This window comes from Ranitomeya variabilis, chromosome 2, assembly GCF_051348905.1.
Source record: "Ranitomeya variabilis isolate aRanVar5 chromosome 2, aRanVar5.hap1, whole genome shotgun sequence".
NCBI classification, from domain to species: Eukaryota; Metazoa; Chordata; class Amphibia; order Anura; family Dendrobatidae; genus Ranitomeya; species Ranitomeya variabilis.
This window is the reverse complement of record NC_135233.1, coordinates 169,478,589-169,492,260: the sequence shown is the minus strand read 5'-3', so window position 1 is coordinate 169,492,260 and position 13,672 is coordinate 169,478,589. Positions and strand designations below refer to the sequence as shown.

Sequence of the window (13,672 nt, the reverse complement as noted above, 5' to 3'; positions counted from 1 at the left end):
ATGACGAGGCGGGAGCTGCACGCTGAACACTTCATTTGACTGATACGACTGAATGAGCGCACTTACTGGATTATGGGAGAAAGACAGAATGAAAGTGTTCCGAGGCGGACGAGCGGTGGCCAGTGCCACCTAGGTACTGTTATGTGGCCTGCCTTTATGCTGCAGGGATGTAATCAGGGGTCAGTACAGCTGCTGGTCACAAAGGTCTCCAATGCATGATGGCGTCACACGTAGGTATCATGAGATTGATCATTGCTAATTTACTGGGAGACTCTTAAGTAGGGGACAACCCCTTTAAAAGTGTACATTTAATACAAGTGTGGAGTAAGAGATACAATTAAAACCCCTGTACTCTCCTCCTGCACCGACTCCGGCAAGAGAGCACACACTGAAGTGACAATACCCCCCTGATGAAGCCACCTGAGTGGCGATACGTGAAGGTCGGGGTCGCATTACCCCTGTCGGTCTATGCATACAGGTCACCAACAGTCTTAATATATCTTTTCCTTTGTTCCATCCATATTTTTTGGGGTATTTGTGCCATCAGCATATATTATCCCTACATGAGACCTTTATGTAGGTTGCTATTTGCTATGCCTTATACTGTATATATATATGATGAATTGCACATGCACTTTATTGTCTTTATGCATGTTACACATGGCATATACTTATGTAATATGGTTGGACATTTCATGTCCTTAATCTTGCATATGCAATCTGTTGATATTACATGTTTACGCTAAACATTTGCCTAAGGTAATTTGCTTATATACAGACTTTCTTTTGGGTTATTTCAACCTCTGCTGTTGTTAGCATTTTTTAGCATATTGACATTTGTACTACTATTTATATGCAAATCCTGTGGACGAATTGTTATTGGTTTTGGTGACCCATTTTTTTGACATCTAACAGACTTAAGGATTTCACCAAAACATTATAATGCTGTGGTCTTGTATACCTGTATAGCTACTTATGCTTTTTAATTGTTTTTAAAATGTTTTGTTTGTAAATCATTAACATTTATTCGGTGATCCCTGTCATTACATACTGCCCTTTCCTTGCATACATTATGGACTTTTTCTGTATGTGAAAGGTAGATCCCTGGTTATTGTGAGGTGGTGCCCTCTTCTTGTCTGTTTTGTAAGGAGAGAATGCAACGAGCAAGGACCAGCCCCAACCCCCGAAAATAATGTCTGCTTCAGGGGCGGAACTGGTCAGTGCTTTTCCTGCTCTCCAAGTTATCTCCTTATAATGCACATTGACAGTGCACTCTCTTACCAGCTCATCACTTTTCATTAGTGTCGGCAAGGAAGTGCACTGTCACTGTGCATCGAAAAGGATATCACACAGTGACAAGAGAGTTTGTACTGAGCATACATTGGAATTGACAACCAACGCATGCTGAGTAGAGCTGGAATTAGACTAGTCCAGCTCCATGAACAGCTTTTTCTGACACATCCAGGTAGTTCAGCCAGTGTTCCTTTAAATATATAACTTAAGAACTGTCATTCCAACTGTATGTCAAGAAACATTAAATATCTTTGATATTTTTGTGCATTCTTTTCCTTGTTTGTGCTAGACCATGATCTCATTAACTTATTGGACCAATCTCTCAACTAATTTTGAACATACAATGTAATGTCACAGTCAATAAAGCTCCATTCAGTCCAGGTGTTTGGGGTGCTTTACCTTACTCACCCTTTGTGGAGCTAATGAAGCACTTGATTAGATGCATCAGCTGTTCTTGACTTCTTGACACAGAGGTTTGCCTTTATGAAGGAATCTATTCAGGAGTTGAATAATTTTGAGACTGCAGTATGTGAGTAGATCCTTCAGAGGAGCATTGAATGGCCTACAAGCCTTTCTATACCAACTCTGCATTTATGGCCACTGTTGGATATATGGGCTCAGAGGCCACAGTCTGGGTAGGCCTAGGCATCCGTACATTGTAGGGATTCCTTTTTAAAAAAAAAAAAAAAGTGTACCGCTTGGCTCCTACTTTTCTGTGGTGGCTCTCTGAATAGAAAAGTGTAGTCTGCTGTGCTTTCCTGTAGAGTCAAATACACAGTATATAGATACATATAGATGCATATAGATTCTAGACAGTGCACTTTTTTTACGTGTCAAGACTTTCTCAAAATGTTTCACATTAAGTTTCAATCAGTAGCAACTCTCTCATTATAAAAGATGGGCCTTCTAGATTTTATTGCTAATTATTCATTATTAATGAGATGTGATTACCTCTGGAAGTTATTAGTGAAAAAGACACAGACAGACATCTCATAATATCTAAAAGAGATGTCATTAAATTGGTGCCAATTAGCCATAGGCAAAACGTGATGTTGGTTACTTTTAGAGGTCTGCGTTTGACATTATTTGACCGGGAAGGAATGTGTGGCCGGTAGGACCACATGCGGGAAGTAGACTAAAATGAAGACAAAATTACAGTGTTATCATGCTGGGTACAACACCTCATAAATGCACACGGCACATCTGCTTTACAAAATCTTCTCTACTAATTGTGACTGCTTTTCCTCTGGTCAGTTGCAGCTCATAAACTTTTACTGACTTTATCAATCTGCTTTTACAGATGGCTAATAAACCATTCATATGCAAAGCTAAGGCTATTCAGCGTTTCTCCAGACCTCTGAACATGTGTACAATGCAAACCTAAAGCTTAAAAATGCAATTCATGACCATGTTAAGGGGAAAATGCAGAATGTTTCTAAAAATGTGTCCACACTGACCTGCAGAAACTGCAGCCGATAACCCACCGGCTTATTATGGGTCATCACATTATGTGACACTGGTTTGCACTTAGATGCAATGCAAAGCATTGGCTTGGCCACTATGACTTGGTCCATTGGGCACATAAGTCATATGTGGGCACTGGACAGAGGCCCTAACTTAAAGCATTTATGGCTCTTCTTTTGATTAAATGGCATTTATACGGATATAAAAAATGTACACTCCCCTGTCAAAAAGCCAGGCTTTTGTCATGTAATAAAATCATACTAAGAAGAATAATTACAGAACCTTTTCCACCTTTAATGTCATCGATAATCTGTAAAATTCAATTGAAAAACAGATTGCAATCTTTTTGTAAGGAAGTAAAATAATGCGATTGCATAAATGTGCACACCCTTAAACTAATGCTTTGGTGAAGTATTTATGGCATAATTCAGTCTTTTTAGGTAGGAATCTATCAGCATTGCATATCTGGAATTGGCAACTTTTGCGCACTCTTCCTTGCCGGAGCGCTCCAAATCTGTCAGATTGTAAGGACCTCTCAGCGCTTTCTACAGTTCCACTCACAGATTTTCAATTGGATTTGGATCTTGGCTATTCCAAAACAGTTGTTTTCTTCTGGCAAAGCCACTCTTTGGTTGATTTGGTGGTATGCTTAGGGGTGGTTGTTGTGCTGAATCATGTAATTACTCTTCATCTTCAGCTTTTTAGGGTCTGACGATTTTATTGCAAAACTGACTGATATTTGGAAATTTTTATAATTGCCTTCACCTTGACTAGAGCCCCTGTTCCCATCTACCGAAAAACAACCCCAAAGCATAATGCTGCCTCAACGATGCATACATTTTGGAATTATGGCCAAAAAGTTCAATCTTGGTCTCATAAGACTATAACACATTTTCCCACGTGCATTATGCAAACTTGCTGCAGGTTTTGGTAAAACAGAACTGGCTTGGATGTTTTAATTTGTAAAAGGCTTCTGTCTTGCCACTGTACTCCACAAGCCTAACATATGAAGAATACTGGATATTGTTGTCACATGCAATATACAACCAGTGCTCACCAGACATTCCTACAGTTCCTTTACTGTTACTCCTCTTGGCAGCCTCCTGGACCAGTTTTTTTTATATTTTAATAAATTTTTGAGGGACACACAATTCCAGGTAATGTCACTGTTGTGTCAAATGTAATCCACTTCTTGATAACTATCTTCACAGTGTTCCATAGTATATCTAATATCTAAATTATATCCCTGTGCTGTGTTGTAAGCTGTTTCTTGACCATGGCTTTTGCTGTAAAATGCGCAGGATTACAGTCATACATGAATTCTGGCATGTCTTCAGTCACTGCTCAGTACATAGTGAGCAGCAGCTGTAAGTACGCCCTAGGAAATAGACTGACAGTCACCTCTCTAGCATATCAGTGCAGAGACAGCTGTCAGTCAATGAGCCAGGGCGTGCTTACAGCCACCACTCACGCTGTACTCAGCAGTGACTGAAGCCATGCCGGCATGCTTTTATGACTGCAAGCCAGAAGCTTCTCTTGGAATAAAGTTACCATATTTTTCAGACTATAAGGTGCACCAGACCATTAGACGCATCCCAAATTTTCAGAAGGAAAATAGGTAAAAAAAATGTGTCAAATGGGGGTCCGTCTTACAGTCCGAATTCAGCTTACCGGGGGGGGGGAATTGGCACAGGTGGAGGAGTGGTCAAAGGGGAGCGTGGTCACAGGGGTTGTTTGGTGGTCCAGGCTGGTGCAGTGACCTCCGGTAAATCCCATCCCAGGCTGGTGTGGCGGTGGTGCTCTGGGGTTCCCGTTGGTCCCGCCGGTATTTTTCGACAGGTGTGGCGGTGATACTCTGTGCTGTGGCACGGCTCCCCTGGCAATTTATGAAAGCCCGGAGGCCCAGCAGATCAATTGCTGCGATGGCCTCCAGGAAAATGGCAGCAAGGATTCAGATCTCGTTGCCGAGATCTCAATCTGCTGCAGTGCAGTGGCCTCCGGGAAAATAGCCGCTGGGGGAAGCGCATGCTCAGATTTAGATCTCGGCATTTTTCCGGAGGCCACCACATTGCAGCAATGGATCTGCGGGGGCCCCTGGGATTTCAGAAAATACGGGTGGAGCCCCCACACGACCGCTGCACCACAGAGCACGACCACCACACCAGCCTGGGAAGGGAGGCTGCATCGCCCTGCAGCGTCAGACCGGGACTGCTGCCACAGTATTTCGTAAGTATATTCCGAATATAAGACGCACCCCTATTTTCCACAAAAAAATTATGGTAAAAAAGTATGTCTTATAGTCCGAAAAATACGGTTAATTTCCTCCGGTAGCCATGCTTTCAATGCAGCAACCGCAAAGCTTTAGAATTCTTTAGAACCTACAAATAAACCCAGTATCTGCAGGTTAATGGTATCTGTGGACACGACAGATTGCTTTTAAGCAACAAAACTGGGGATTCCTTATTATTTTTCAGGCACAGCAGCTCAGATAATAAATGTGTATGTACCTGGAAATCTGGTATTTCAACTAAGCCCCACTCACCCCATGCACTATGTTTTGATGACTATTAGGGAGGGAGGTCCAGGAACATCCACTAATCAAACACTGGACTATTGTTAGGATAGACCATAATGTATTAGTCCCACAAAACTCTCTAAAGTCCATAATTATACATCTATTTTAAACATAGGACATGGTGTGTTTGGAACCTTCTTAAAAATATTGGATAGTCCATGTTTTATAGAAAATATTTCGCAATCAGTCTTTGAAATGTTGCTTTTTCTTGGTTTGGGCACAATTCGTTATCTCGTTTGCACATTTTTTTGTCTAGTTTTTGGTGTTTTTAGCCTCTTTTCAATTTGCACCTTACTCTTTTTATTTTGCATCTTTTAAAGTGTATTACGTTTATGTTTGCCATTGCAGGTGGGGTTCATTGTTTCTCAATGTTTTTGGCTAATTCATTAACTGCGGCCTTTAAAAAGTTTGCACAGCTTTGCTCATATGTTCTCCAGTCTTCTCTTGGAATTATTTTTTTTTGTATTCCTGACATTTTTGTGGTGCAAATTTTGCAATACATGTTTTTTTTGCGCTAAAAGAGGTTTAAAAAAGATAAAAAACAAAAATGAAGAGCATTTTTATGTTACTCAAAACACATGAACCACATGTGCCATTTTGAAGATTTAGGCACACAAAAGTAATATTAACGAATATACCAAGGAACAAAAAAAGAAAAGTGACTAAAAAAAAGCAAATGATAAATCAGACCTTATGTCTATTCTTCACATGTATATTGTAGCTGGGAAAAAGCCTGTGAGCTGAGAGAGTGACCTGTAATCCTTTCCCAATGGCGGTCTCATTCCATCACTCAGCTAGTGTAGAGGCATCCTCTCCATGCATGACCAGACATTGCAGGCTATATCACAGCAGAAGGTAATTGGCTAGCATTCTCGCATTCTCTGGTGGGAATTGGCAGCACCTGAGCCAGTGCCGCTAGGAGGTTTACTAGAAATCAATTGACTGCAGCAGTGAAACCATTTCCGATGGCTTTATGATTTTGGGCCATAAAATCGTGCAGTGATAATTGAAGAAAATAAAGGATAAGGTAATAAAATGAAATAGGGAAGTGGAAGAATATGACCTGTGGTATAATCAGAATTTTGCACTGGGTCATTAGTCAGAGTGGGAAGATCTTACAAAGTGATGCATAGCTTTAAAAACCCTAGATGGGGCAATCTATCACAGCAACCTTCCTGCAAGGTGAGGAAACCACACTTATGGGACAGCCTAAATACAAAGAAACATAACCGTTATATATTATGCTATTTTTTAAATCATTTTAATTATTTTTTACTTCTAATTATTTGTTTATACTTTACAAAGAAAAGAGATCATGGTGCAGTACAATAGAGCTGAGCTTGTGTTCCGTCACTGTTTTTGGCCTTCCTTGAGACTGTAGAGAATACTCGTCATAGTGTCAATGTGGAAATGTGCCCAGAATGGCACAAAGATGAGCGTTGTCAGAGGTGCTACTACTCAGGCTCATGTATGGGAAATGTCTTTGATATGATATCTGACAATTAATATCCTCATTTCTGATTTATTGTTATATATACAAGTCTTGCATATTTTTCTATAAATGTCCAGCAAGTCTGTACAGGTGACATTCAGACACTTTGCTTGGCTGCTTCCATAGCCTACACAGGCTTTAATGTATGAGGCTGCAATTACGCACAGCCATAGCTTCTCCTAGATGTGGCCACCATTGCTTCCTCAGGTTTAGGAGACACCCACCTATTAGACATTTATGACACGTGATGTTTAGAAAGACTGTTTTTCCTCAAGTGTTTTAAAACTAGAAAAAATATATGTTTATAAAAGAATTAGCAATTACATAGATGTAGAAATGGGCACGGCCATGGAAGCATTAGTTATACTGATATTGTTCCACGGAACTGCAAAATATCACAAAAACGGTCAATTTTACCCCGGTTGTAAAAATATTTGACTATATAGCCTAGCACATTAATGGGATTTTCCACCCCTGACTTGCTCTAAAATAATAAACTTAATTTTATTCACCATACAAATCACCACTGCTCCTCCTCCAGTGTTACCCAGGTCCCCCTGCCAGCCTCTGTACTTCAAGTTCTAGATAGACAGAAATGGGGGCAGGGAAGCTAGTAGGCACTGGATGAGGTGCGGTGGGGGATGAGTAGGGTGAAAATGATTATTTTTTATTAATTTAGAGAGTGTGGCTTTCAATCTGTTTACATTTGTCTGGGCTACATCTGGAGTTAGACACACAAGAAGGAATCAAATCCAATGGTCTCAGTCAGCACAGTATTTGCTTCTGGTATTCATTCTAGGTCACGTACTGTAAATCTGCCCATATTTATCTAATTATAACAGTCCAACATTTTCATTGTATTATGTACACACTTCTTTATTTGGAAATATTAGGATCTAAAAATGTGGCAGGTAATCGTAGCCAAGAGTCTTGGATAATCATTAACTTGGATGAATTATCTGACTGTATTTTTTTTTATATTTACTCATGTGTTAAATCCTTTATTTGTTAACTTTCCTTTAGTGAAATCCATGAAAACTATGTGCCAAGGTTAACAATAACTTAACCGGGCGTTAACATTTGCTGCCTTCCAGTGAGACAACATAAATACCCAAGTTGAATACACGGTTGATTATTATTCCAGGTGTTTTCAAAAAAAATGTCAAATCCCAGACCTGGGCCATGATTTAGTGATTATTTTACGTCAAGCAGAACACAATTCAGTCATATCAACCCCCTCTTGTCAAAATAGACCATATATACTTAGGCCAACAGACGAGAAAATATTGTAAATCTCTTCAAGGATCATTTTATCAGTAAAGTAAATTTATAGGACAATGAACAATGAATATCAACAGATTACTACAGAAAGAACAGAATTGCTCAATTTGGATGGCAATTGTACATGCTCTCCTGAAGACGTCTTAGAGCATAGTATCATAAGTTCTGTTCTATTGGACCTTATCAGTACAGCACAAGGATCTGATTGGTTATGTTATATACTGTACTGTTAGTACCGCATTGTACTAAGAAGAACTTAAAGGGAAGATCTACCCCCACCCCCCCAAACCATTTATATTACTATTTAGCGTTCTAAATAAGTAAGCCAGTTAATCTCCTTTTCTCTCAAAGTGCTGCTCCACTAACAAGAAATCGCATTTGGAAGTTCAGTATATGGCTGTGTGGTAGAGCACAAGTAATGATGCACTTTCAGCTCCTCAGCCATCACACTGCATTCCCTGTCTAGCGCCTCCCTTCTTTGGCTGACTGATAGGTAATCACTATGATATAGGGCCAACAACTTGTCTATGAGCCAGGGGATGTTGGCACTAGGAAGGGTACACAGAGTAATGGCTGAGGAGCTGGCGGTGCATCATCACGCCCCAATGCACTCAGCATGAAAACACAATTTCACTCTGCTGCTGCAACATCGCTTTTGGGACATAAAGATATCGACTGGCTTATATTTTAAATGGTTACATTGCCTTATACATGGTTTAGGGGTAAATGTTTCTAACAGGTTCCCTGTCACATAGGACAACTTTTTTCATATTCTCTGTTGCAAACAATAGCAATCATTGAGGACTTTTCTCTTTTGATAACCACCTCTTTAAGTCAGAGAGGAAAACCCCTCTGAAGACCCTCACCAACTTTGTTGACTTTAAAGTTATTATTATGGATTATTGTATATTAACTATTTTGTTTGTATGGAACCCATTTATCGCTAGATGATCCAAACAGGGTCATGTCCAGTATCCCCTATCAATGAAAGTGCCCTTACACTTTGGCAGCTGATGGCCCAATTAAAGCTATCTTTCCTGACCCCGTTTTTACTCCTATATGCTTAGAGTACAGAACATGCTGGTGTTCTGCATAAGGAGAAAGTAGAAAGCCACTGCCAGAGACCTCCAGGGGCTTATTTCTTGGGAAACAAAAAGGATCGGGTGTTTAAAGTTAATATGCCTTGTACTTCTTTCTCCAAACATCTTCTGTTAGGGAAGAGTCTAGAGGCCCCTATACGAATAGGATGGTCAATCAGTCACACTGAAATCAGCTGGTCTTCGCAGGGTTTTTTTTAATATGAATGGGAGCCCCAGTGTGCATTTCTGGTGTTATTTTATTTTTTGTAGGCATGGGTTGTTATAAAATAAAAAACAAATGCATATTCACCTGCCTAAATCCCTAAATCCAGTGATAGTCGTTATTGGCTCTGAAAGCAATGACTGTGCCGCATGGATGTTAAAAGACTTTCTGAAACCTGTGATTGGCTGCATCAGTAAGGTGACTGGCATCATCTGACACTTGTCTGGCACAAAGCCATTTCAGTCATCTATCCACTGCAGCCACTCAGACATTGGTCTGAGATGGTTTAGTGAATCCTGCATTGAGCAGGGGTTGGACACGATGACCCTTGAGGTCCCTTCCAACTCTAACATTCTGGGATTCCCAGAAGTGGCCTGTACTGGCTTCATGGCGGTAACAACTGGCGAGTATTCCTATGTTTTGCATTTTATAGGAACTCACGTCTAGGAAGAAATGTTTTAACACCACAGCAGCTTAGTAGCAAGCCAGCTTGAGTAAGCTTATATTTAGTAGGACATTTCTATCTTTCTCCTACACTCTCTAGTAAGCAGATTTTGTCTTCTTGGCTTTGGGGATCATAGCAGTAAGGCTACGTTCACATTTGCGTTGTGCGCCGCAGCGTCGGCGACGCAACGCACTACGCAAATGTGAACGCATGCACATCGCAGCGTTTTTTGACACATGCGTCCACTTTTGCATGGTTTTGGGCGCAGAAAAAACTGCAACTTGCTGCGTTCTCTGCGCCCTGACGCATGCACCACAGCGACGCATGCGTCACAAAACGCAAATGCAACGCATGTCCATGCGCCCCCATGTTAAATATAGGGGTGCATGACGCATGCGGCGACGCTGCAGCGCCCGACGCTGCGGCGCCGAACGCAAATGTGAACGTAGCCTAAAAACATATTCTGCATAGGTTGTTCATTTTTATAAATGGAAAATACAGTATCTTTAAGTTCAAAAAGTGAAAATTTAAGACAAATTCTGGTACCTTCAATTATAATTACAGTACATATTAGAGCTAAAGGTGTTTACAGTACATATTAGAGCTAAAGGTGTAAGATAAACTGTTTCTTACCTTCCCCAATCCAGGAGTATCTTTCACTTTGTTGACTGCCCTCAGTAAACATGGTGGTGCAGGTGGAGGAGAAGTCTGCAGAATCCCACAGAAGCTGGTTGAGAAAAGTGGGGGCTCTGACACTAAGGAAGGTGTTGTTCTCTGCTTCTTCTTTTTGGATGATAGATTTAACTTTTGAGCGGCCCTGAAATAGTCACAACAAAAAGTCTTAAGTGAATCAATCAATTTATAAACGCAACAATCTATAAAATCAGTCATCATGCTCAAGGATGAGTTAATGGTAAAATATAGATTAGCAGACGATAGACATAAGATCACTGTTAATAGCTATTAGCCCCAACCTTTCCATTAACATGTATGATCACTGTATGTCAGACAGTAGAGACAATAGATTGTCGACAAATTCCACCAAAATTCCACCAATCTGTTGATGGAAATCTAAAGTTTATGGCCATTATTATGGGTAATTGTACAGTAAGTCAATGCAATTGATCATTTATGATTACTTATGATAGATATCGTCATAGAAAATTAGCTGACAAAATCAGAACTATACAGTGCTATCATGGAAATAAAAGCCTAAGTACGATGGAAATAAAATGCTAAGCTTCGGCTTGCAGTGGGCTTCATAATGTGATATATTCAGATGGCTTCAATGTGCTCAGATTGAGTAACACAAGTTACCCTTTGGCCGGTAACTGGCTTTGTGATAAAATGTTTCTTAAACTGGAATGTCCACATTTGACATTTAGGTGAACAGGCAGAAGCAATGAAGAAACTGAATCAATCATACACCAGTTTTACTTAAAAAACCCATAGGCATGTGGTCATTTCTCAACAGAATTTACCTTTCACATGGCATTTAAAACATATCTATGACTGTACTTAATGAAATTTATAGCAAGTCTCTATCATTGTGTATACATGATCTATTCAAGTCAGGTACCCAGCAGCAATCACAAACAATACAGTACTTCCCAGGTAAGGAAAAATGATTAATTTCAACTAAAGCACTCAAAAGCAATGTGAAAGGATTTTATTTTATACTTTACAGTAGTTTATGGACTAAAAACGTCCACAGGTCATAGGAAATGTATGCCACTGTGTACAGTGGCTCAGTGATTAGCACTGCAGTCTTGCAGCACTGGAGTCCCGGGTTCAAATCCCATCAAGGACAACATCTGCAAGGAGTTTGTATGTTCTCCCCGTGTTTGCGTGGGTTTCCTCTGGGTTCTCCGGTTTCCTCCCACATTCCAAAGACATACTGATAGGGAACCTAGATTGTGAGCCCCATCGGGGACAGTGAGGATAATGTGTGTAAACTGTAAAGTGCTGCGGAATATGTTAGCGCTATATAAAGAGAGATAAAGAAGTACTGTTATCGTATGCAACAGGAAATATTAGATTTATTTTCCATTATACAAACATCCACCTACAACTGAATAAATGCACTCAGCTTAGAAACCGACTACTCTGTACATACTGTTCCAACTGTATTGACATGTCATGGCTGCAGCCAATCACAGTCCACAGTGATAACCAACACTGTGATCAGTGATTGTCTGCAGTGTTTACATGTCCATTATGCGAAAGCACAGGGACTGGCGGGAAACTCAGGTAGCATTTAAAATGGAGCTGCGGGGATCTGTAATGGTATTTTATAAATATATAATTTTTTACATTTATGGGCTATTTCTGTAAAAAAAAATCAGAGGTGGAAAATCCCTTTAACATAGAAATAGATGTGTTAAATAATAGCCCATTATTTGCTTCTAAAAAGGGAGTTTCCAATAGGTAAACCTTCCAATCTGCAGCTTAAAAGAGTTTTCCATTCTTAGGGTATGTGTCCACCTTCAGGATGGCCGGCGGTTTGGACGGAGCGGCAAACCCGCTCCGCCCCCTTCTGTGACGCGATGATGCCAGATGTGTTCATTGCACACATCCGGCATCATCGCACCCCACACATAGGGCCCTGTGTCTTACCTTGCGGTGGCGCAGCGTCGCCGCAAGGTAAACGGACATGCTGCGATCTTAAAAGACGCGCCGCATGTCCGGAATCGCAGGGCCGACGGATGCGTGTTACCACGCATAGTGGAGACGGGATTTGATAAAATCCCCTCCACTATGCTGTAACATCTGGACGCTGCGTGTTTGGCGCTGCGGCTCTGCACAGCGTCAAACACGCAGCGTTTCCTGAACGTGGAAACATACCCTTAGTCATACATACTGAAAAATTCAACAACTTCTTAAGATACATTCATGTCCATTAATTCCCAGTTTTAAAGGGAAACTGTCACATAGAATATTGTAACCTATAAGGGCTCGTTCACACTTTGCGGTTTTTGCTGCGGATCCGCAGCGGATTTGACGCTGCGGATCCGCAGCAGTTTTCCATGCAGGGTACAGTACACTGTTACCCTATGGAAAACAAAAACCGCTGTGCCCACGATGCGGAAATTTGCGGAAAAAGCCACGCGGAATTGCTGCGGAAAAAAAGAAGGAGCATGTCACTTCTTTCTGCGGATTCCGCAGCGGTTTTCAACATGCACCAATAGGAAAGTGCTGTTGAAAACCCGCAGAGGAATCCGCAGAAGAAACCGCAGGAAAATCCGCAGTGAAAACCGCAGCGGTTTTGCACTGTGGATTTTCCAAAACCGCAGCGGAAAAATCCGCAGAAGAATCCGCAAAGTGTGCACATACCCTTAAGAGGCCAAAAAGGAAGAAAAGTAAACATGGCATTACAGCCACAAAAAAGCAAGACCTCATATAGTGAAGCTTACATAAAATGAAAAAGTTTTGCTGCATAGCTTGTACGTCTTGTTCCTCTGTAAAAGTTGGGAAGTATGTTGTAGTTTATAGAAAAGGTGATTACAGTCTAAAGTCAAAGAACTAAAAATAAAGTAAAATTAAAAAAAAGAAAACTCTAACCCCCTTTATTCTTATTAGAAATAAGAAGATAATAAACATATTTGGTATTGCTGCATCTATTAAAGTATCAAGATACAAAACTAACTAACCTCTATGGTAAATGCTGTAAAGAGAAAAAAAATCTAAATATCAGAACTGTTGTTTTTCTATTGCCGCAACTCCATTAAAAAGTGCAAGAAGAAGAGAAAATGTCACATGTACCCCAAAATTTTACCAATAAAACCGTTAGCTTAACTCATAAAAACAAGTCCTTATACAG

At 40.5% G+C, this 13,672-nt stretch overlaps 1 protein-coding gene across 1 annotated transcript in view; it reads right to left on the bottom strand.

The window, feature by feature from the left end:
* Positions 1-13,672, bottom strand: part of KIF26B (kinesin family member 26B) — a 521,116-nt gene that overhangs the window by 199,190 nt on the left and 308,254 nt on the right. The window contains exon 5 of the mRNA XM_077283159.1: positions 10,486-10,669. Coding sequence (XP_077139274.1) covers positions 10,486-10,669 — 184 coding nt within the window. The remainder of the gene's footprint in view (positions 1-10,485; positions 10,670-13,672) is intronic.